Raw genomic sequence first — 23314 nt, forward strand, 5'->3', positions numbered from 1 at the left:
TGGTCACCCTAAGCATGAATAGTAATTCTATCGCAAATATGTGATCAACTTTTGGAGAAAATTTGGGCTTCTCATCCTGCAAAGCCATTTTTGCCAATATTAAAATCAATCACATATGATCACCTCTTGCAATACTAGTCAAAGAATCTTCCCATTTATTAGATTTAAGCTCATTTACATATGAAATTATTATGGACATGGTCATTTGGGCGAAGCTTTCACCTACACCAAAGATGTAAATATCAAGCAATTACAAAACATAAGTAGGCACCAGCTGTCAAGTATTTACAGAAGACAGGATGACTATAGGGGCATGCACAAACATACATATACAATGACAGATCTGAGCTGACCCGAGGAGTTTCAGTTGCTATATATTCATTCAGAATATTGAAGCTGAAATTGAGTGGAATGCATTAATATTGTGCTAGTTTTTGCTTTTTTGAAAAGTTACAACATCAATAAGTGCATCTTTGGTCTTCATGGCATCACTCTTGACAAGTGACCATAAATTTGTACATTCCATTGTAATCATGCTATCAAAATGCTAAAAATATGGCGCTTTTTGTAAGTCTTTGCTACAATGCATCAAAGTCCTACTGGGCTCCAGAGTTGGACCCCTGTGAAACTTATTTGTCAACAATTTGAAAAAAAATGACACCTACTCTTTAGAATGAATTAAAAAAAATAATAATAAATACACTGATATTGCCTGCACATTTGAAAAAAGGTCAACTGACATGAATTATGATACTTTCATGCAACTGAATATCAAAATAAATTATTGCCGTTATTAATGGGCACACATCATACAAATTTATCATAGCTTGCATTGTTTAGTGAAGAAATTTTTTTAGGGATAAGACTGTGGGGTTCTCCATGGAATTTCCCAGCTTTGACAAAGATACAAACCCAGAATGCTGGGGTTGGAGATGGGAATGGACACCTTTTCCCGGAGGTAGCCTCTGAAAAACTACCCATTTTAATGTGATTTGAAAACACAGAATTTTTACAGTAGCTACTGCTATTGAATGCTTACAATGGGTCTTTTGTGTATCCTTGCATATGAAGCTTTCAAATATTACCTATACTGGAATATGTCATATTATTAATGTTTATAATATCCATAGCAGAACATATTAATGAAACATTTTGTGTGTTGGGATTTGTACAAAAAGTATACCGGTACATTGAAGCAGAGATTCTACTTTACTATTTTTTCTATCAACATAAATGAAAAAGATAATAATGAAGATTTTCATAAAGATTCCTGCTATTCTCTATTTTACAATTTCTATATTAAGACTAAAAATAGCAACATAAGTTCAAACAGAAACAGTTAAAAATGTGAGCTAAAAATTTGTTTAAGAAACTAAAGGATCATCTAAAGACAAGTATGTTTCCTATTTCTTCTGAAAAGCTATTCATTCACAATCTTCTGTTTATACTTTCTATGATCTGCTAACACCGTGTATGATTGTATGGTTGAGCTTGTTTGATTTTACAATACTGATGTAGTGTTTCCTTGATCATGTAGGATTGGCTGGACTTGACTGAGTGCAGTAGACAAGCCTGATTTGAAACTTGAAAGGTAGGATTTGAACAACACTGTCATCAACAGTGTAACTTTGTAAGACCATATTAACTTTTCATACACACACATAAGCTGAAAGTCATGATATAAATGAAAATTAAGTTGCTTCATTGCAGAAGCACTGATGACTTGTGTTGGCAAAGCTCAGAATTATTATAAATGGTTATGGCTCACTGCCACGCAAGACAGTAATTTTGCCAACATTTTAATGTCTCCAGTTCCAATCTTTTTGCACTGCATTTTGCAAACAGAATACTTCAATCATGATGACATGGTAAAGGCCACAAGTGTATCATTAATATCCGATGTTTACAGTGAACAGCTGTGAGGTCAAAGGTTAGAGTCCAGTAATGCCAAAAGATTATGGAATTCTACACTTTACTTTGTTCATATTACAATCAACACATGTACAAATTTCCATAAAAAACTCCCTGGATCATTCCACATGATAAACAATAATGATAATAAACAAGTATGTTATAATTAAACATATGATTATTTGATATTTGATTATTTTCATTTTCCAATAAAACTTTAAGCAGTTAACTTTATGGATAGTATTACCATTCACTATGACCAGAATTGAATCAAGGATAGAATGTGAGAAATGAATAAAATCACGAAAAATCTAAAATGAAGAGGGAAGGGGTAAGTAAAGGATGAAAGAGACAATATTTAAACCTGATTATTTATCAATATTATCTAAATATTACTGGCAAGGACAGATAGAATTGTTCAGCAGAATCTGTGCTTCTTCATTTGGCAATTCTGAATTTAATTTTTTTTCCAAAAAATGCTGTAAAATCATGAGATTTTAGCTTACTTTTCCATGGGTCTGTTGAGACATTTTCTTTCTTATATAATCCTTACAAAACCAATTCATTGTCATAAAGTTATTACAGAATCCAAAACCAAACTTGGCTTAATTTTGCAACCCAATTCTGTTGTTTTGCCAAGACAATTTGATGAACCAAATTTTTTGATATTGCATAAATTTTGGTGAATCAGAGGCATAAAAACACATATTAACCATCGAATAATAATGTGCCTCTCTACAGAATTTAATATGTGTGGCAAAAGGATTTTATTTCACTGGTCTTTCATTGTGGAATTTTTTCACCTTTACATAATTAAAAATATTTGTTGGGAGAAAGATATATTTTGTAGTGTAATTGCTGGCTGTTTTTGATTGGACATAGGAAAATACTGCTAATCATGGCTTACTCACTGCTGAATGCAACCACATCTCTCATTTAATAATTCTATTCAGTCCCTTGCTCATCAGCTGCTTGAAATTTTCAATCTACATCAAAAGTTTAATCCAGCATTCAGACCTTTGAATGGCTTTCTCTGTGGGGCAGAATGTGGCATGGCACTGACAGCCATACAATAATAGAAATGCCAAGCCTAATTTAACGTGTCTGCTGATGAAAAGCCAAACCTTCTCCTAGTCAAGCATAGCACAGTAACATGTTTCGAAGTATTTTTCCATAAATCACTGATTAAATGTCCATATAGCTACTGTTTACTGAACATGTATGTATTTCCTGTGAGAAAATGTCTTTCGTTTTATCTCTACTACACGTGCTAGCTAATTTATGAAATTCAATCTCTCCAATCTGAGGCTCAGTACAGTAATTTGTCCAAGTGAGTAGCAGCTGAACACCTTCCCATTTGTCAATAGCATGCTTCATTGGAATGACTCAAGATGAACAAGGACAAGTCTGTTATCAGTGTAAGGAGTAACGGCCATCTACATGTGCATATACATGCTTTTAGATATAGATATAGATTTACACAAACCACTTGCATCAATCAAAATGTTATTTATTTCGTTTCAACAGAAGATAAAACTTTATAACACTACAGAAAACTGCCTGAGTAGTCAAGTTTAAAGTACACCCTTGTCTAGTGTTCTCATGAATATTACCCTTTTTGATCCCTAATCTGAAACACATAATTTCAATGTGGACTGTATCAAAACAGTAATATAACACAATTGTCACACTGTTTTTCTTTCAGCAGACACACACAATTTTTAAGCTTTCAAGCACTGCAAGATATCAGAAACAAACCTAAAACTTCCTTTACAGCTTTTACTATTGCATGAAACTAGACAGTGCGTGTACTTCTATCAAATATTCAAAAGAGATAGGTTTGTTGAAATTGGAAAAAATCTTTACTACAAACTTTCTTTAACACATCTTCAAAATGTAAAAGTGAAATTTTCAATCATTGACTCTGTAACAAAAGCTGAAAAAAAACTGTATTACATTGTTACTTTTCTTTCAATTGGGGAAATTTCTGTTATTTGACAGATCTTGAGAATTAAGAAATGAGAAATAGAACTCAAGATTTAGTCATAAAACAGGAAATGAGTATCACGCATGGTAAAATAGATTTGACAATGGACGTTCTCACTGATTGATAAATGTGAAGGGGATTTCAATGAGGCAGTCATCAATAAAGATGTAACGAGCACTCACCTTCATCAATATCAGGCGGCAAGCCTCCAACAAACACTTTACGTGAGTAGCGTTCACCTGGGTAGTCAGAATTTGATTTTGGTGAGCCTCTTGAAGGTGAGTTGATGGATGGTACAATCTGATCAGCTCCATGACCATCATCTAAAAAGGTATCATCACCTGGGAAAAATGGACTGCGACCTGCACAAAGAAAAATTGTACATTATTCATTAAACTTTCTTTGACCTTTAAAGCAACATTCATATAAATACTGAATGAGGAAATTCATTTGAAATATTAATAGATGTTATTAAATGACAAGTAGTACATGTGAGAAAAATAACATATACAAAACCAACATATTTGTAGCATTCAAAGGTCGACTGGGAAAAATAACAACGCATTCACTGTATTCTTAGCTGAGGAAATACGTTTCAAAAAATAAACAAAGACTTGAGAAAAATATTTCCTTGTTATTCGTTCAGTCTCTAGGGTTTGCCCATTCATCTACCAAGCCTCTAGAAAACATGGATGACACGAAGAGCATTATCGTTAGATTGCGGTATGCTTTTTTTAATTCGCTCTTATCTACAATTTCCTGATCATTGATTACCACAATTTACAGCAATATTTTCCCGGTCTATCAATACGACATTTTTACAGGTGATAATCATGCTATGATCATAGTTTCTATCAAATTAAAGTTTTCCTTCTGTAACTTGAATATCAAAGTACTGAGCAAACTGACTGGATTTGAAATTATGTCTCTGAAATCGTGTAAGAATCAATTTATAGTCAAAGAGAATATTACAGTATCAAGTTACACCGATTCTCTACTACAACCTCTGTAGAAGGAAACCTGGGTCAACTTCTTTTGGGCATGACATTTTAGCATCTAAAATTATATGTTTGATGTTGCCAGGACACATCTCTACCACAAGGAAAAGATGATTATCTTGAAGTTGCAGTATCATATGTGCACACAATCAATAATTGATAAGCATAACACTTTCCTTTTTTATAACCTTGACCTCAAATACAATATAGATGTCATGTAGTACAGACCTCATATATACACCATAGCGACAATAATAAAAATTTACCTTTTAGAAGGCAATAACAAAAATTTACTTCTACAAAGGTATTTTACTGGTATATTTTTTCTGTAGATGTATGTAACATGTAGGATCTGCATTTTTACTTTTATAGGGTCAAAACTATGCAAACATAGTTTTTTTCCCCTGCCAGTGTTTTCTTTGTGAAGACTCACTCAAATCAGCTGGATTTGAAAACCACAGGAAAGAGATTCAATATTCACTGCGAGTGCATTTGCATGTCCTGTTACATGCAAGTCATTAAACATACACTGAAGAATATCCAGGAAATTTTACATAGTCATATCTTCCTGAGGGAAGTTGTGTCTGCATGTCAAACCAGGAGATGTCCTATTCTATGGAAACAAGCTGTGACTATAAGGGTGCCCTGAAATTTTTCCAAATCGAACATCCCTGGCGGGTGAGCAAGCACTGACCTTTGCAGTAATACTTCAGATAGGAATTAACAATACCACACGGGAATTCAGCTGCATTTATAGAGTTTCACGGTGCTTGAAATGTCATGTTGCCAAATGGATGAAAAACTGTACATTAGAACATCATTGATATGGTAATACTTCAGGGGGTAGTCTGAATTCATACCATACCACTCTTACATACACTATAAAACTCCCTATCATGTTGAAAGGCTGATTTCAACATTCTTCTTCAACGAAATATTCGCAAAACAAAACTACCTTTTCACATTTCCACAAAATTCTAAAGCGCTATTGAAGCAAGAAATTATAAACATCTCACTGAATTCTTGCTATCTTTAGATAACAGTACTGTCACTGTTGAAAAGCCTTCATGCAGATTTTGATTTGTTTCACATTGCTAACTGTTGTGTCGACTTCTTCAGTTGCAGCAGTTATCTATTGAGGTTTCATTTGGATATCATGGATTGTTAAAAGGGTTACTTATATGTGGCTTTAATATGACCATCTATAAAGGGGATTACCACTAACACAATCTGATTGACCTTTTGATGTTAATGGAAACTGAAAAAGCCATTTTAATTTCAGATCTAAGAAGGCTGTGCCTATGCCCAATTCTATCAGAATCCTTGCAATTTCTATCAGTAAAATCCCAATCACAGAAACAGTCCCTAGATGCATCAAAGCTATGAATTCTCTTTCTGTCTCTTTACAGATTTGGGATTCATGATTGCTAATAGCTGCTGAATAGTATACAGTCCGCTAATGGTTCAAACAAGTCCCACAAGGTCAAACACTTTTTCAGAGTAGTAGTGTTTGCTAATCCCTCAAAATGCATCTCCAGTATCTACAGGCATAAGAAACCTCTGAAATTCCTGTCCCTATACACTGATTACACAATCACTTCAATTTTCATAATTTTCAACTTGATTACATAATATTGTTAACCTCAAACTGAGGCGATGATATTGAAAAGTTATTTTAAGGCAATTTGATTGAAAGCCCCTTGCAAGAACATGTACACGCGTGGTGAACATGATCAAAACCCTTTCAACTTCATAAAATTGCGGCTAGAATCCTGTGCAAATGAAAATTTTCCACCATCATTTAAAACTATATTCTTCACCAATTTTACAAAAGAACTGAAGCTAACCTATGCTCAAATGGCCACAGAACATTGAAATACCCAAACGTGGGTGAACGCATATTCAGGATTTCAGCGATTTCTTAACTGAAAAAGGTTCACTCTTTGAACTTCTCATTTGTCCAATATAGATGTACGATTAAATGGTCATTTCCAGGACTCATCAACGGAGTACTACACTCCAGTATATTCATATTTACATTTTTTGCAAACCAAAAATCTCTGTATACATGTATTCTACTTTTCACGATTTTCAACCCTTCATTTTAAACATACTGATTTCACTGTTAAGTGGTAGAGGAAAGGCTATCACAAAGGGCAAAGTTTTATTTACATTCAGTAACCAAAATGTACTTTGACATCCCAAACACTTCACTTGATTAAGTACATTTGATGGTTTTAAAAGGTAAAATATGCATACACCTTGACTTTTCACAGAAGCCCTTAATACAAACCTAATACTATTCTACCAAGCCAACTGTCAATTGCTTTTACCCTCTCCTACGCAGGCAATTTACTGTTACACTATCAAAAGCCACTTTCTTCTGTAATGCAATTGTTGGTGGGAGGCTTATCTGCTGCTATCTCTACTGTGAAAAGTCTAACCTAACCAACAGAAAACCAATGAAGCATGAAATTACAACATCAGGGTGTTCCAGGGGATAATTGAATGATTGACATAACCTTGTGATTGGGTCATGTCCTTTACAGCATTGTAGTTCAATGTGTTACTAAATTGTAAGTTACTTATAAATGTTTGTTTTCCCTAGGGTTCTTTGTTTATTTTGTTATGATACTGTAATCTTGTCAATAGCCACTTTAATGAATAAACAATAACAACCTTGACCCAAGATAGCTATCTAACCACTGACACTCTCACCTATCACATTATTCACATTAGTTTCCTTGCTTCCTGTCTACAAATCTTGAATGAAGTAAATCTGTCAATAAACTTATTTACTTTTGGCTTTGGTTGACCCAATGTTTTGCCACATTGCAAACCACAGTGTATGATCATTGAATAAGTGATTATTCATACTCGACTCTATTAAAGCCTGCAAAATATCCACTGCAATATTCCCTCCATTATGGAATGATTTACTTCATGGTACACCAATTTAACTTTGCAGAATGGAAAGTTGGTATGTGTAAGTATATGCCAAAGTTTTTCTGGAAGCAAAACAAAAGGCAAAAAAAAACAAAATAAAAAAGACTAACTGTGAATTTCATGTGAAATCTGTGACAGAGTAAGAATCCATAGAGTTTTCTACCAGCATAAAGCAATGATGCACAATCACTTTCATTATTGTAGTGATATCATCATTTGTACTTTCCTTGTAAAAAACATGTTTTAGAATTATTGGCATATGTTCTAAAAACTTTGTGTGCCAACTGAGATACAACTACACTTTTACCCTTATGAAACAAATGAAAAATGCACTTCATACAACACATTTGAAAAGCACTGCAACGCACATTAACACATGATATATATAAAGAAAACAGAGAAAACCAAATACCTCTTCTGCGTCCATATGTCCTTGCTGCATGCATTAGAAGAGAGAGAAATGTAATCAGTATTTATGAAGGATTGGGTAGATCTAATCACAGATCATGAACTAAGTCTTAGTTAGAATGGATGGATAGAAATCCACCCCGCTATTCCAATCATGGAATCTTTCAGATCTGTAATGGGAAAAATTACAACTTGAATTATTCATATAACAAACTTGCAATGCTTCAGTGAGTATATTAAAGAAGTTTTTCAAGACTGTCAATCACAGTGAATGCTGACCATATCAATTATTGACAAAATTCACTTGCATTATCAACCAGTCTGATTGCTGTATTCAATGGAATTTCCTGAAATCTTCTTGCAAGGCTAAAGGATTGATGATTGCTGATTACATGTATCGGTTAATTTGATTCAGAAGGACTGCATTAAAATTAAGAAAGGTGCTTTGTATAATTGAAGCATTAGCCTTAGAACAAATCAAATTCTTATTTGCGCAGCAGCAAGTTTAATCTACTTGGGTTGTGTGGCTTACTAGTACTTTGCAGTTGCGATAGGCTGGGAAAATCAATGATGTTAAACTCACACAACAGAATATTTCACACAATTGACAGTGCCTTGAATTAGTGTATATATATAGGTATTTGAGATTAACTTAATATTATCTAAAATTTAAACATATTTTTTGCAATATTTTAGGTGTAAACCTGGCACAATATGTATTCTTTTTTGCCACTCTGAAAATTATGTTTAAGGAAAAAGCTGACAATAAGTTTAAACATGGAAATTTGAATTCTGGTGTGTACGAATTATTGAGCACCTTATCCCATAGACAGTAGAAGCAAGACTCCTACTGTCTATGCTTATACAATGGCTACAGAAATTTACAATTTTGTGGAAATAATCTCTGCATGATAAATCTCCTATGCAAGTATGGGAAGCAATTTACATGGTTTCAAAGTCATGACAGCCCCAAAATATCATTATCAGTACACAGCCTCCGTAATTAACAGTGGACACTGAAAACAATAGCTCTGGCATGATTCATATCAAATGGCTCTTCATTAGCAATAAATTGAAATACAAGACTTGAGATGACTGAGTTAATAATCACAGCATGGCTACAATTATCTCGATTAATAATAACTTAGCAGGGTTCTGTTTACTTTGAATATCATTTTACATCTTTGGTTTCAAACAGAGTACATGTATGTTGATTAAAATGCATTTGTTGAAGTCATTTACAAAGGTCCATACGCCTGGGTCACTTCAGCTGTCCTGACAAAGGCTTTGAATCATTATATGAAACTGTACATGTAATGCAACTTCTGAAATTCAGGTGATCTGTGTAGACAGTGGAAATTTCTGTCATTTTTCACATAGACCTGCTCTTTTTTGTATCAATCAGAAGAACTTGTGTACAAACAAGAGTTTACTTGTATAAGGAGCTACTTTTTATAAAAAGTGATGCATGCCAATCATAATCCTTTGTGCTGGTGCTGAACTCCTTCGTCACTTCCAAATGAAATTGTTGAAAAATTGATATCATGATACATTACATTATTTCCATTGCAATTTTCACAGCAGAGCAGTTAGGTCAAAATAACTTCTGCCGATCATAAGTATTACTTCTTCTAATTATCACAACAGGTGAAATTTTCCCTTGAGGGTTTGTAATTTGACATTTTTCACTTGGGCCGAAAGCTAAAGGAACATGGGTGGCAGATGCCCATGCTATTTCATGCTTTCAACAAATACAGTGTGCCTCTCATACATGGAAAGGCTACTTTAGATTTAATGACAAGGAATTTGTATGGAAATCGTGGAATGGAGATCAAAGATACAAGGACAAGGCATCATCTGGAAGGGAATAAAACTCAATTTTCATTTCCAGTTCTAAATGTGAGGTGAATATTGCAAAGCTAAATGCAGCACTGAATTTTGGCATACAATCAAACTTGTGAGATGCATTCAACAAAACACAGAACAGATAAATGGACTTACATTGTATTTTCACTGAAACTTGTAATGCACTCTCATTATAAATTTTATCTCATCTCACTGTTTTCATTGCAATAGACAGTATTCTGAGCATGGTTTATGTTCAAATGAACATTTTCCATTTTTTTTCCAAATGCATCAACTAATACATCTGTTTATCTGTCCTATTGATTTGTGGAAACATTCTACTGAAATTTGCTATTTTTAGTCCTCATTAATTTCTCTGGAATACATCACAATCTCCAATGTAAATACTTTTAAGTATACTTATCGATTTTTGGTAAGAAATTTTAGCAGTCTTGGACATGTACAAAACTTTAAAATTGCACTGCAGTAGGGTATATTAGTACAGTCTGGTTTCACACAACAATTTGAGAAAGTGAAGGTTTCATATTCTCTTTAAAATATGTGATGATGTTCAATAATCTATGACAATTTTAACAAATATTTTATATATCTAGTTATTGCCCACATTTTATGCTTTATTCTGAGATTGGTTTGGCTCAGGACTGAGAGACTCACATGAAATTCTGATTTTAACATTGGGACCTATGATCTTTTGCACTCCTTGATGATGTTGTTTCAAAGAAAATGTTTATTAGAATTTACGATTCAAGAAAAGAATTAGTGTGACACCAGATGCAAATATATTATTTGGAGTCCCATGACATAAATAAATCAATTTGATTGCTGAGAATATGAAGTTTACAGCCTGACTTTTTTACCCAGATATTAATATATGAATACCGGTAGGCTATTTAAAAATATCATATAAATTAATGGACAAAACTGATTTATTTTTATTGTCAATAAATATTCAGCCCTTGCATAGAGATGGATATTTTAACCCCTACACAGATGATAGGTGTTTTTACCTCATCATTTTTTCACATTACTGACCTGGCCGTGATGGAAGCACAAAATTCTCTTGCGAAATAAAAGTGAGTGAGATAAATGGATTGAAGGAATGTAATGAGTATTGCCAGTTTTTTATGTGATATGACTGTACTAATAAATATGAAGTGATTTTGCTGAATTGAGTGATGAGGACATTATATGACCCCTTCATCAATGCATGTTCTGAGTTGGGTGTACATATTGCATATGTTTACTAAGACTGACAACATTCATATCGTAAATACTGCATTTTTTTTCTTTCCTTAAGAAAAACTAGCCAAGGAGAAGAATCTTACAAGGAGTGATTCTATTTGAAAAAAGTTAATTTCCTACTATTAGGGAAAAATGATGACAAAATCAGCTTCTGCAGGAGGTCACCTTTGGTTCAATTTAATGTCCACCTTCTTTTGAATTGGATAATTGGATTTGCAATTGTGTTACCTGCAGGGAACATTGTTTGTCAGGCCATTCATATACACATGAGCCCTTGCCGCAAAACAACTCAAATTACAAAAAATATCATGACAATGCAATAGCCTGTTATGAACAGAGTTCATTTGATAGGCTTCAATTCAGAAGTATTGCATACAATATAGGGTTTTCGATTTCATATTTCTGTTACTGTACAACAATAAACTGACATTTCGCATAAACCACACAAGAGACTAGAGTGCTAATTTGGTTTTCTGCCTTGTATGTATTTAAAACAGTTTTCCAAATAAATTATTTCTTCTAAGTTTAACAGCCATATATAAGTATGGGTATGTACATATGCATGTACAATGCACCCGATGGAGTCAACAACAATATGTACAGTACGGTACCATGCATATATTCTACCCCATGATATTGAGTGGCTCAACAATTTCTCATAACAACATAGTGCAGTCTATGTTTGCTTTGATTACTTGTATATTTAGCGCCTGTGAGGTTTTCACAGGGTTCAATATACCTATTAATATGATGTTGCATAATGTTGCCTTTTTTGTGCATTCTATTATGGACATCACAGATTTCAATTTTTCCCTTGGGAAAGCTTTCAGGTCAGGATTTCCACTGTTCTTTCTCTCTCATTCTCTCTGGTTGTGGAACCACTATTCCGAATTGGAATTACCATACATGTTGAGGCTTCTATAGATTCTATTTCCTGAACCAGAGCAAAATTGCTTTAAGATCTGAGTACAGGAAAGATTTGTCATGCATGCTGATAAGCTTTCTATGAGTTGCCATGGCTATGACGTCAATAATTGTTGCTTTTCTCTCAAGACATCCATTAAGCATCCCACTCAAAAGTTAAACAGCTGATGAAAATAACATTACATACTAAATTCCTACACATACAAAATAATGTTCACAGAGGTGTGTACTAAAATTTACTAAATTAGAAACAACACTTTAAAGAAAAATATATGCCATTCTTTGTGCTATTATGTTGCAATTTTGAAGCACTTAATCCCTGACCTCACTCCCTCTGATGCAATTTCAGATATTATAATTTAATACAGCTCCATGGCAACAGTGAAGAATACATTTCAATGGGAACTTCCTGCAAAATTTCGGCTATATAGTTTAATTAAATTATAATGCATGTTTTAATGACAGGCTGGCGCAGGCAAGTGATTTATATAGAGACAGATTTGAAAAGTTTGAGCTGGTCTGAAGCGTCACATGTTATTTCAATTTCCCTGAAAATTCTAGGTCTATTACCATTTCATACAACTAACAGAGTATTCACAGAGTTGAAAAATTGCATCCTTGGAAAATTATTGTGGGAGTATTATTCCATGATCAGCTGTTTGGGGATGAGATTGGCAGTTTTTTTGAGCTTTGATGTCTCAGTTGGCAGATTTGACTTCATAATGAATCTCTTGTGGCCAGCCTTTTCAAAATCTTTGGAAATATCCTTCATGAAACTGTCACATCTGTGACAACTCTGAAATCTGATAAATCTGACTGGATGCATATCTAAAAAGTGCCATTAGGAGAAATGAACAGACTTTCAAGGTACAAACTATCTCTGACATTACAGATATAGTCAAGCTAATGGACTTGCACACATTCCATCAAAGATGAAATTCAAGATACAGTATATAGTTGTATTATAGGTGACTACGGTGTACTACTCCTACACGCAGTTCCAAGTGATTGCTCATTGTTTCGTAATGGATTATAAAAAAAATTAAGCATCTGGCCTGCTACAATTTTTGAGCAACATCTTTTCAAGGTAATAAGAAAGTGAAAAAACTCCAAAACACATCCTACACAAAACCACAAATTTACTAATGGGCCCCTGGAGGACACTTCACCTTGGATGAATGACAATCTGTTTGTCAGGGATAAGAAGAGAGAAATTCCTCATGCAGCTGCCCACTAAGACCACTGAAGCAAAATTAAATAATTTACATCAATGCTTTCCATAGCTCTCATAAATTTAGCACATTTTTTTATCTGATTCTACTCATTTTTAAAGCAAAATCTTACTAGGCTGCTTACTACACTACAGTAATACTCGCCAGTTGTGTATATCCCTAATATTTGCCAGTAATATCCCAATGTGACTATCTCTTTACTGATGCATATCCCTTTCATGTGCCACTGAATGAGAAATCCTTTGTGACAAAAAAATCTTCATCACCATAAATTTCACTCTTGTTTGCAAATAGCTAACAGTCACTAATTTAAGCAGTTCCAATAAAAACAAGAAAAATTTGGCCTTCCAGTAAAGGACAGTTTTATTTATTTTGATGAATAGGTAACTGAAAGCAATTTGCTGTATAAATAAGTCATATTGGCAATAATGAATAATTAAGAAAACATGGTTTATTGCACCTGAGCACAAGCCTAAGTACAATAACACAACAGTGAAAGGCATCCAACACTGAGATGACGTTCTTCTAAGATATCTACAAAAAACATTAGAGATGCTCAAATTGGGACAACCAAACTATAAGACTACAGTATTGCATTTGCAAGTTCTTCACATTTAAATCCCTTGAAGCTAAAGGACTTTCTGTTTACATGAAGTAAGCTAACATGGCAACAGACTAAACACACACACAAAATAGATCAAATGCATCATCAATAGGTCAGTTTTCTACTTTTTGAGGCACAGCAATGCCAATATTTAATTAGTAGGCAGAATTAGCATTGGCAGGAAAACAGAACATGCACATGAATCTGAAGGAGAGTACATGTGTACATCACATAAATGTATTCACTGTGTGGTTATTCAGTTAAAGCTTTCCTGAACATTGTGTATACTTGCAGGTCAACACAAACCTTGTCCAAATACATGGAGACCTGCTCATCCCATCCAGCGAATTGAAGCTTGAGTTTAAATTTAAGGTGCGCTCAACTATACAAATTGTGAATAACGATGATAAGGGACATTTTGGTTTACTGTTTAATGAATAAATTGCATTCTACTTCAAGATTTTGTTGATCCATGAAAAAAATTTTGATTGACAAAATGAAGATTAAATATTAAAATCATAATTTTCACAACATCATGATTTATGGAAAACACAAACTGAACATCGCATATTTTGCATGTTTTAGTTCTTGTAGGCATAGAGAAAATGTTTTTAAACAAGTTAATTGGTGCTACACATACAGCTGCAAATTTGAAACTACCAGCTTTGTCATTCAGCTTTGACATTCAGAGAAAACCTGTACAATAACCAACCTGAAAGCAATATTTTGAATTTGAACTGTGAAGCCTGAAAACACCATGAAAAGGTAAATTCAGAAAAAACTTTACATGACTAAATATGCATTGTTGATAATGAATCAAAAGAAAATAATCTTGGATTCATTCTTTTTTTAATGTGCATGTATGGCTTTGTACTATGATTTTATTTCTATAAATGTATGATTGGTCTTGAACTTTGATCGTATTTATTCTATATCCTATGGGACAATATTGAACACATTTGCACGAAACTAAATTTAACATGTCAACATGTAAGCTAGACAGTGAACTCTAAAAAACTCAGCATTACCTATGAAAACCCTCCCACAATTTCAATCTGGAAGTAAAAACTTTGAACAGTTTCAAGATACTAAGAACACACGCTTGTATCATTTCCATTCCTATTATACATGTATGGATATATATGTACATATGAGGAAGCAAACAAAAAGGAGATTTCAAAAAGATTGTTTGTGGTTATGCTAATGCTTTGTTTCCCTGACCAACTGAAAAGATACTGTGTGAAATGCATGCCTAGAAACAGAATGAAGGAGTTGGTATTCACATCATGTAGCTTTCTGTTTAACAAGGAAAGATACGTGTTCAGCATACTTAAGCAGAGGTATGTAACAGTATCTTGCGATCACATGCATATGCATCAGCTAGGTACTTAGAATGCTAGTCACCTATGAGCAAGTGTGCCACTTTTCCATTGACGTCATCAACATTTGCAACAACTGAATGCCATGCTAAAATCATTTCCCTGATAATTTTGCTTGTATTTTTTGTAGTTTTTAAAAATTTTTGTCATCCAGAATGGAAGTGAAATTAATGGCTACATCAATGATTTGCCTAAAAAGGGCAGGCAGTGCATTTCCACAGAACCAATTGAAGGCAATGTGTTATATGGTGAATTCTGTAGATACCCTGGCATGTAAAAATAACATTCCTGTTAAAAGGTGAACTTTTTAAATTGAATATCACTCCTGCAGAAAAGGAGTTCTAGCTGTGGTTACACACAATGAATTTAAAGCAGATTCCATTTAAGACATGCACACTAAGCAGAGATTTGATCCATGATAACTAAAATAGTTCCTTTGCTTTTTTCGATTAAAATCTACAAATGTTCTGTGAATTTCAAATAACCAAAACTAGCAGGCAAATGAAACTACCCAGTAAATGTCACACACTATAATCATTCTGGACTACAGAAAGAAACAATATTGGCACTTTACTCATAGAGTTGATTAGCAACTGCGCATGATCATGGTAGTGCAGGAAAGTATCCATACAGTGTATGTACGTGTGTGGCTGATGAGGTAGCTTGTGGCCGAGTTGGCAAAAGTAAGGGTGGCGAGAAGTAAGTCGTAAAAACGCCAAAGAAACCAGCATTATTAAAAGCAGCAATTGGAAGAATCTAATGGAATGACATGGTACATGTACGGTACAAGTTATCACAGAATATGTAAAATGTAAAAGTGCAGACAATTCCAAGTTCAGAGACTGGATTGTCTTTTAGTTAATTCAGACACAAATGTATCACTTTCAATAATGATGAATAGCTTCAAACATTCAAATTTTCATAAGCATAATTAAATACTGAATTTAAAGTGATTCTTTTATATGCCTGCACACATCAGTCTTTAAATATGTACATGTACACCTTCATAAATTCACTTCATTCCAGGTATTGTACTAGTCAGAATCATAACTTTCTTCAGTCTAAAATGAAATTATTTAGATGACCCTGAAAGTCAATAATTGTCTTGTTACAAGTTGACTGTATCAACTGTTGTGAAAAATTGTGAAATTGTTTATCATTGTGTGCAATATTTTTCGTTTGCCCCATTGTTTGCATGCTACAGCTTGATGTTTAAATAGGATCCTATAGTGGTTTGATGTAATCATGTCAACGTTATTGAAAACAGAATGTTTCAACTCATGAGCTGGTAGAAGAAATTAATGTTGTAGGGTAGTACTGCACTTAACAAACACACATTTTTCAAGGCGATACTTCTTATCAAAGATGACATGAAAAGCCCCTCGTACTGAATATTTAAGAAAGCAGAGAATCTAAAGTTTAGAATAGTAGGAATAGTTAGTTTACTTGACGGATGTGGGGGTGCATATTTGGGGTAAAAAAACCCTAAATATTGGTATTATTAAAAAAATTAAGTCAAAAACTTGGTACTACATTGTGAAATTGAATATCTCATTTGAAACTAGAGTGTATGTAGAAAATGAACAATGATTTTGTTTGCATTTTGACATTCAAAAAGTGTTCAAAATCATGATAAGCAAAATTGAAACGACTCTCATTCAAAATGTAAGCACTTATTGCAAAACGAAATTGTCGTTTTGTTATATAGTATTTAAACAACATAATGTAAATATTTCACAAAATGTGAGCTAGCCAGAGTGGAGTTAAATTTCTTTACAAGTTGAAGACAGGAGGAGAAAAAAGCTGGAAATCAGTTGATTTTCATACAATAACACTTCTTTCTCATCAAACTTACGACTGCTTGTCATGCTACAAGGTGAACCAAAAAACCATTTTAATCTTGGGTTAACAAATTGAATAAAAGTTGAAAGAACCTTTGCAAAAAAGTGATTTTGAGTGTTCGTTCTTTGCCAACCATATTGTGTATCCAATTTGCTACACAAATATGTTTTTCTCAAAAAATTTAAGAGTTAACAATTTAAATTATGAAAATATCTTTAAAAGTGAATACATCCTAAATACATACCTTGACCTTCAAAGTTTATGAGTTACTGTTTGTTGCTAGCCATCATACAGAGTCTATAAAATGGAGTCGACAGGACAGGTAACAAAGAACGAACTAACCTGCAACATTCTCCTTTCAGTATGTTTGTGTTTATGGTCTTTGTAGAAAATACAATTTTACAAAATGCATGTGCAAGTCCATCTGGATCACTATTGATAGAAATATTGTATGAAATCTGTTTGCCCTTCAATAGAGATGTTGTCTGTTATGGTCTAAGCTAAGCCAAATACATGCATGTGCTTGCAGGACAGAAACTAACCATCTGCTCATAGCAGGTAAATTTTTGGCCGGTTGAGCGAAATTCTACAGTTACCTGCTCGATGGCTGAGTGAAAATCATTACAGATTTGTGGTCATTGATATATGCGTTTTGATTATTGATTTTGATTATTGATGTACACATATGTAAGGATCTCGCTTTGAACAAAGACTGAGTGATTTGATAACAAGCAATTAATTGCTTGATTCTGTGTATTTTTTGGCCTTAATAATTCCCTGTATGCTGCCATGACAAACAGTTACATACTAAACTCTCTGTACACAACTTGAGATGACCTACAACCTTGCATTTAACCATAGAGCAATCTCCACAATCCCAACGCAACAAAGAAATTTTGCATAATATTACACAAAATAAAGTCTTCCCTTTCTTTTTCAAATCATACTTGGCTATACTTGCCTGGGAAAGGATGTTTTTGAGTTTGAACAATAGTCTTGTGGAAATCAAACATACATTTTACTGTACATGTGTGAGAAGAGGTCAACCCAAATGAAAGGCATCTATGATCAATATATAAATAGCTTTACTAAATTAACATGGTTGCTTCTGTAAACTATAAAATATCCTTGCCACCTCTTATAATTTTGGGAAAAAACCAGGAAAACAGCCTGGAACAAAGTTCTTGTGATATACGCATCCTTATCATTAGCTTGCTTTACATCTCAGAGAACAGAACTATCTGGCCATCGCACCACAAAGCCTAAAATAGCAGAACAAACACTGCAAACCACAATACAGGAAACACATGATATGCTTCTAAATTTATGCACATCCTGAACATCTGCCCCTTCCCATGCATTGAAACATAGGTCAGTCTAGTGAAGTACGTGTACATGCTTAGCTTTGGGCCTTAAGTGTTATTGATGACCTAATTTTTTAGGATTTAATACCCTAGATAATCAAGAGTACAACAAACAGTTGCCTTTTCTGATATGTTTAAGTTAAACTAATGCCGAATTCTCTTTGTTTGAAGAAAAAATATGGTTCACTTCCTACATATACATGCTATTATAAAAAATTACCTTGAATTATTTTTGAAATACCCTATACTTTTTTGTTATTTGTATAATCTAAGCATCATTTGAAACATACAAAATCTCATTTGTTATATGGTTATCCTATAATATTGTCCTCAAAGTCAAAGCACAGCGTCAATACCTCCAACAAAAAATACACCCACAAAATAAATATGTCAATGTGATAAAAATAAGAAATTTCGACAGAAAATAGGTGGCCAAATTTTATCTCTTAAAGCAATTACAGTCACCAAAAAATATCATTTCAAAATAGGTATGCATGCAAAGTAGTCTGCATGAAAAATGGTTTGTCATGTTGTCAATGATGATGAACAAGAAATGGCTGATATCATGTTTGAACTCTCTTTGGAGACCACGTGCGGTAAAAAAAATTCATATTTTCATTTGCATGAGACTAATGCATGACTTTTGACATTTTAAACTATAGCATAGGCTACACAAAAATATTACAAGCATTTATCATCACCACAAAGCTCTACGGGCATTTCATCATATATTTACAACAGATACAATTGTAATGTCATTGATGATAGGGTTAGTGACACTACAAACTTTTTGAATAACAACAATATTCACTGAATTTTGATGGTAAAAGAAAGAACGTTTGTGAAAATAACAAACAACAGATATTATTTAGATGAAATATTAACAAACTGCTGATAAGACATTTCAAATTACAAATATTACCTTATGAAATGCTTCAAATGTATTTTGTGTGTGATGCATGTATATTTTTCAAATGATGCGAAGGATTTCTTTCTTTTTACAAAATTTTACTTTGAGAAAATGTCAATTTTAGCTGTGAATCAATTATAGTAAATGGAATGGTGTGAATTTAGCACTACATTGTTGGTGCTGATTAAGTTCATACTGATTCAAATTCAAATAAAAATGGATCTATAGCAGTTAAAGCAAGGTTTTCTCCTTGAACTCCAGAATGCACATGATGACATGGTCCAACACAAGTATAGATTCATAATAAGATACATAAAAACAAATTATTAACAACAAATAGTTGGAAGGACACCTATGTGATCATTTATGGACACTATTATTATCTTTCAATGATGAGAAAATGTACATGGAATATGAGGATTCATTTAAGAGTGACATAGAAAGTGAATTTTTTTGATAATAAAAAGAATTATTAAAGTTGAGATGAACGATAGGAACAGAAATATTTGTTGATTTCAAAACCTACTTTGGGGCTTTATTCTCGATGATTCCATTAATAGTTGCCATTGGGAAGGGACCAGTGAAACTGCAAGATAAACATGTCCATCAATTATTCATTAACATACAGCAAACAATATTCACAGTTCATAAGCATTGGATTTGGAATTAATTTATGATACAACTAGCTACAACAAATACACAAACCACAATTTCGATATCCTAAATAGCATGGAGCTATGAACATAGACTAACAGTTTGAAACTTGTAGAAAGCAAAAGTTGGGCTACATGTAGGTGTTGTTTAAACAGTGCAGCTGCTCTTAAAATAAGTTATACTTGTGCAAAAACAGCATGAAATTCACAAGACTCAAGAAAGATAATGTAGTTAAAATATTGGTTATCCTCTTCAGAAGTGTGTGCAAGTCTATCTTATACATTTTGTATTTGCATGAAAGGTGTACATCTGAGGACCGAATGGTGCAATTACAAATGGCATAGAAGAAGGAAATATCACAAACAGAACTGCAAATGATGACATGTGTCATTCTACATAAAATGTAAAGACTGTATTATGTCAAATTCAGCTAACTAAGGATTTACTATGGGTATGGTGTTGGCTGTGGACAAACTTAAATGACCTTTGCAAAGCACAGGTACCTGTACACTGTATACAATGCATAGCAAGTACAAGTACCGACCATGTATACCCCTCCCCCATGTACAACATCTGTACTACACAGTGCATTGCAAGTACATGTACAATATTCAAGGCCACATGTTTGTAGATCATTCCCACATTTGGTTCAACAAACTTGCAGTTTGTTAAATCTTCCTCTTTTGACTAGTACTGTGACACAAGAATATGATAAACATTTATAAGAATGGAAGATGTTCTATCAAGAGTAAGGATGATGAAATCAAATTCAGGAATGGGTATTGAAATCGTAGCATGTTGAATGAAATGTGAATATAACAATTTAAATGCAGGTGCGGTAAAAGAAGCAAAATTCAAGTCTGTAAAATTAACTGTGAACATTGCCAATCAAGGTGGGGTGGTTGGTAGGTACCTATAAACATGAATTTTGGCCTTGAATAAATGTACATGTAATACTATCCCTATACAATAAAATATAAATTAATGCTTAAACTTAAAGATCAAGTTGGCCTACCAGTTTTTACACACTGTGATTTTGAAAGGTGTTCTATGACACAATTATCAGCTCAAATTACATTGATTGAACCACATAATGCCCCAGGTAAAAAAACACCTCCCCCGCCTCCATTTTGGTTTAATCCATTACCTGTACATGCCGTTTCATGTTAATTTTTGGTGATAATGAGTTATACAAAGTACAGCTGCAATATGGGACAATGTCACTGCTCAAAGAAAATTCCTTACCACCAATGAATATTTTATACAAAATCTAACAATCAAAATATGAAACTTTAAAATCAGGCCAGTTACCTATTAGAATACAAACAGAGAAGGCAACTATGGAAAAATGTCCACAACATTTACTTGTCTACAAGTATGCTGGTTTAACATTTATGTTTAAATACCCAGGCTGACTACTGTCTACCATATAGATCTTCATGAACTTAATGAAAGGTGGTCTGTAATTGACAGACATGAAAGTGTAGACCAGATAAAGTGAAGGACCACAATACATTTTGTCCTGGTTTTCACCATAATGTTAATGAATGCATTAAATGCTTTACAGTTTAGCACTTAAATTTAAATGCAATAACGTCATGGTAGTATTGCATCCATTTTCTCATCAGCAGTTGCTAGGCATTCATCACAAAGGCAATTCAATTTACGATTGGTCTACAATTTATATCTGAATGTCTAATTTCAAACTACACTTACATACCATACTAGGCACAGGTTTATTTTAGAACAATACAATCTAACGCCTTTAAAATTACAGAAGTACAAAAATTGTGTGATACATGTAGCTTTTTCACACAGGCAATACAGCGTATTTACATGAAATAACACAGGAATTTATGTTCATGACTTGCAACATGAGATTGAAGGAAATTATTCAAAATACCGCATTGATATCAGTAAAATACATGCAAATACATCTATAGAGCCATATGCTGTTTGAACATAATTATGCATGGCACCTTCACCTCTGACCCATACTAAGATAGAACTGGTTTCCAAGCAAAGCAGTACTGAAGCAATTGTTCAAAACATTTTCCATAATACCAGCTAACACAACAATTAAAAAATAATCAGTCTAATTACATCTACTTGGAACTGTGCCAACATTGCTACTTGGAAATATATAACTTACTTTCACATGAGATAAACAATCATCCTCACATTCTATTTACACCACGTATGACTTTTGAAACATTAAAATTATTTTTCTTGAGATATGTTTTATGATCATGAAAATAAATGAAATTTCAAGGAACCAAAGATACTTGAATGTTTTTTTTACAACCAGGAGTGCCAAGTATTTCTGGTATTTATTCTGGTATTTCCAACATATTGCATCAGATTGTATTTTGTAATTAATTCAGATTATCTATTTATAATGATACTTCATGCGACATTTATATTGAAAGCTTGAAAATGTCATAATTGTTTAGATCTATTGAATAGTCCGTGAATGTATTATTGATGCCTAACAGTGTTGGACAAGAAAAATTTTAAAACAAATGTTTGTAAATACGGAAGTGAACAAATGAAAAATTAAAACTCAACACCCACAAATACATCTACCAAGTGCAATGAAAAGCAAGAACTATATGTGTATAGACTGGTGTCTTCTTTAAAGATTGCCATTTTTGAATATGCGCTGATTTTCAAAATTTGAAATATGCTAAACCCATAAAAGATACCTTCAATATTTTAGAGACACTAATTACAAACTATTAAAATAATTACTTTCAAGTTGGAAGTATATTAAAATTAATATGGCATTGGAAAACTAAACCATCTACACACATGAACAACCTTCACTATTGTACCATACTATCAATTGGTGACATGTCAATGTCATGTACAGGAAAAGATAGACTTTTGATGTTATTTTATTATGTAAAGATATTGTACAAACTAAATTAGTCTAAAGCAATGGTATTATGCTGTCATTTTGTGTTGTCATAGAAACAGGACTAAACCTTGTCAATGGTGATTTGTTTGGGCAAATTGTGAATAATCAATCTGTTGCCTAGGAGCAC

General features: G+C 33.3%; 1 protein-coding gene across 2 annotated transcripts in view; it reads right to left on the reverse strand.

Moving 5' to 3' along the window:
- The window catches only part of LOC139119898 (cytoplasmic polyadenylation element-binding protein 2-like), a 48302-nt gene that overhangs the window by 12341 nt on the left and 12647 nt on the right, over positions 1-23314 (reverse strand). The window contains exons 3-5 of one of the 2 annotated variants that reach the window (XM_070683850.1): positions 20140-20199; positions 8255-8278; positions 4081-4260 (exon numbers count right to left, since the gene is read on the reverse strand). In XM_070683850.1, coding sequence (XP_070539951.1) covers positions 4081-4260; positions 8255-8278; positions 20140-20199 — 264 coding nt within the window. The remainder of the gene's footprint in view (positions 1-4080; positions 4261-8254; positions 8279-20139; positions 20200-23314) is intronic. The other variant, XM_070683851.1, reaches the window with a different exon arrangement.

This window comes from Ptychodera flava, chromosome 20 (assembly GCF_041260155.1).
Source record: "Ptychodera flava strain L36383 chromosome 20, AS_Pfla_20210202, whole genome shotgun sequence".
NCBI classification, from domain to species: domain Eukaryota; kingdom Metazoa; phylum Hemichordata; class Enteropneusta; family Ptychoderidae; genus Ptychodera; species Ptychodera flava.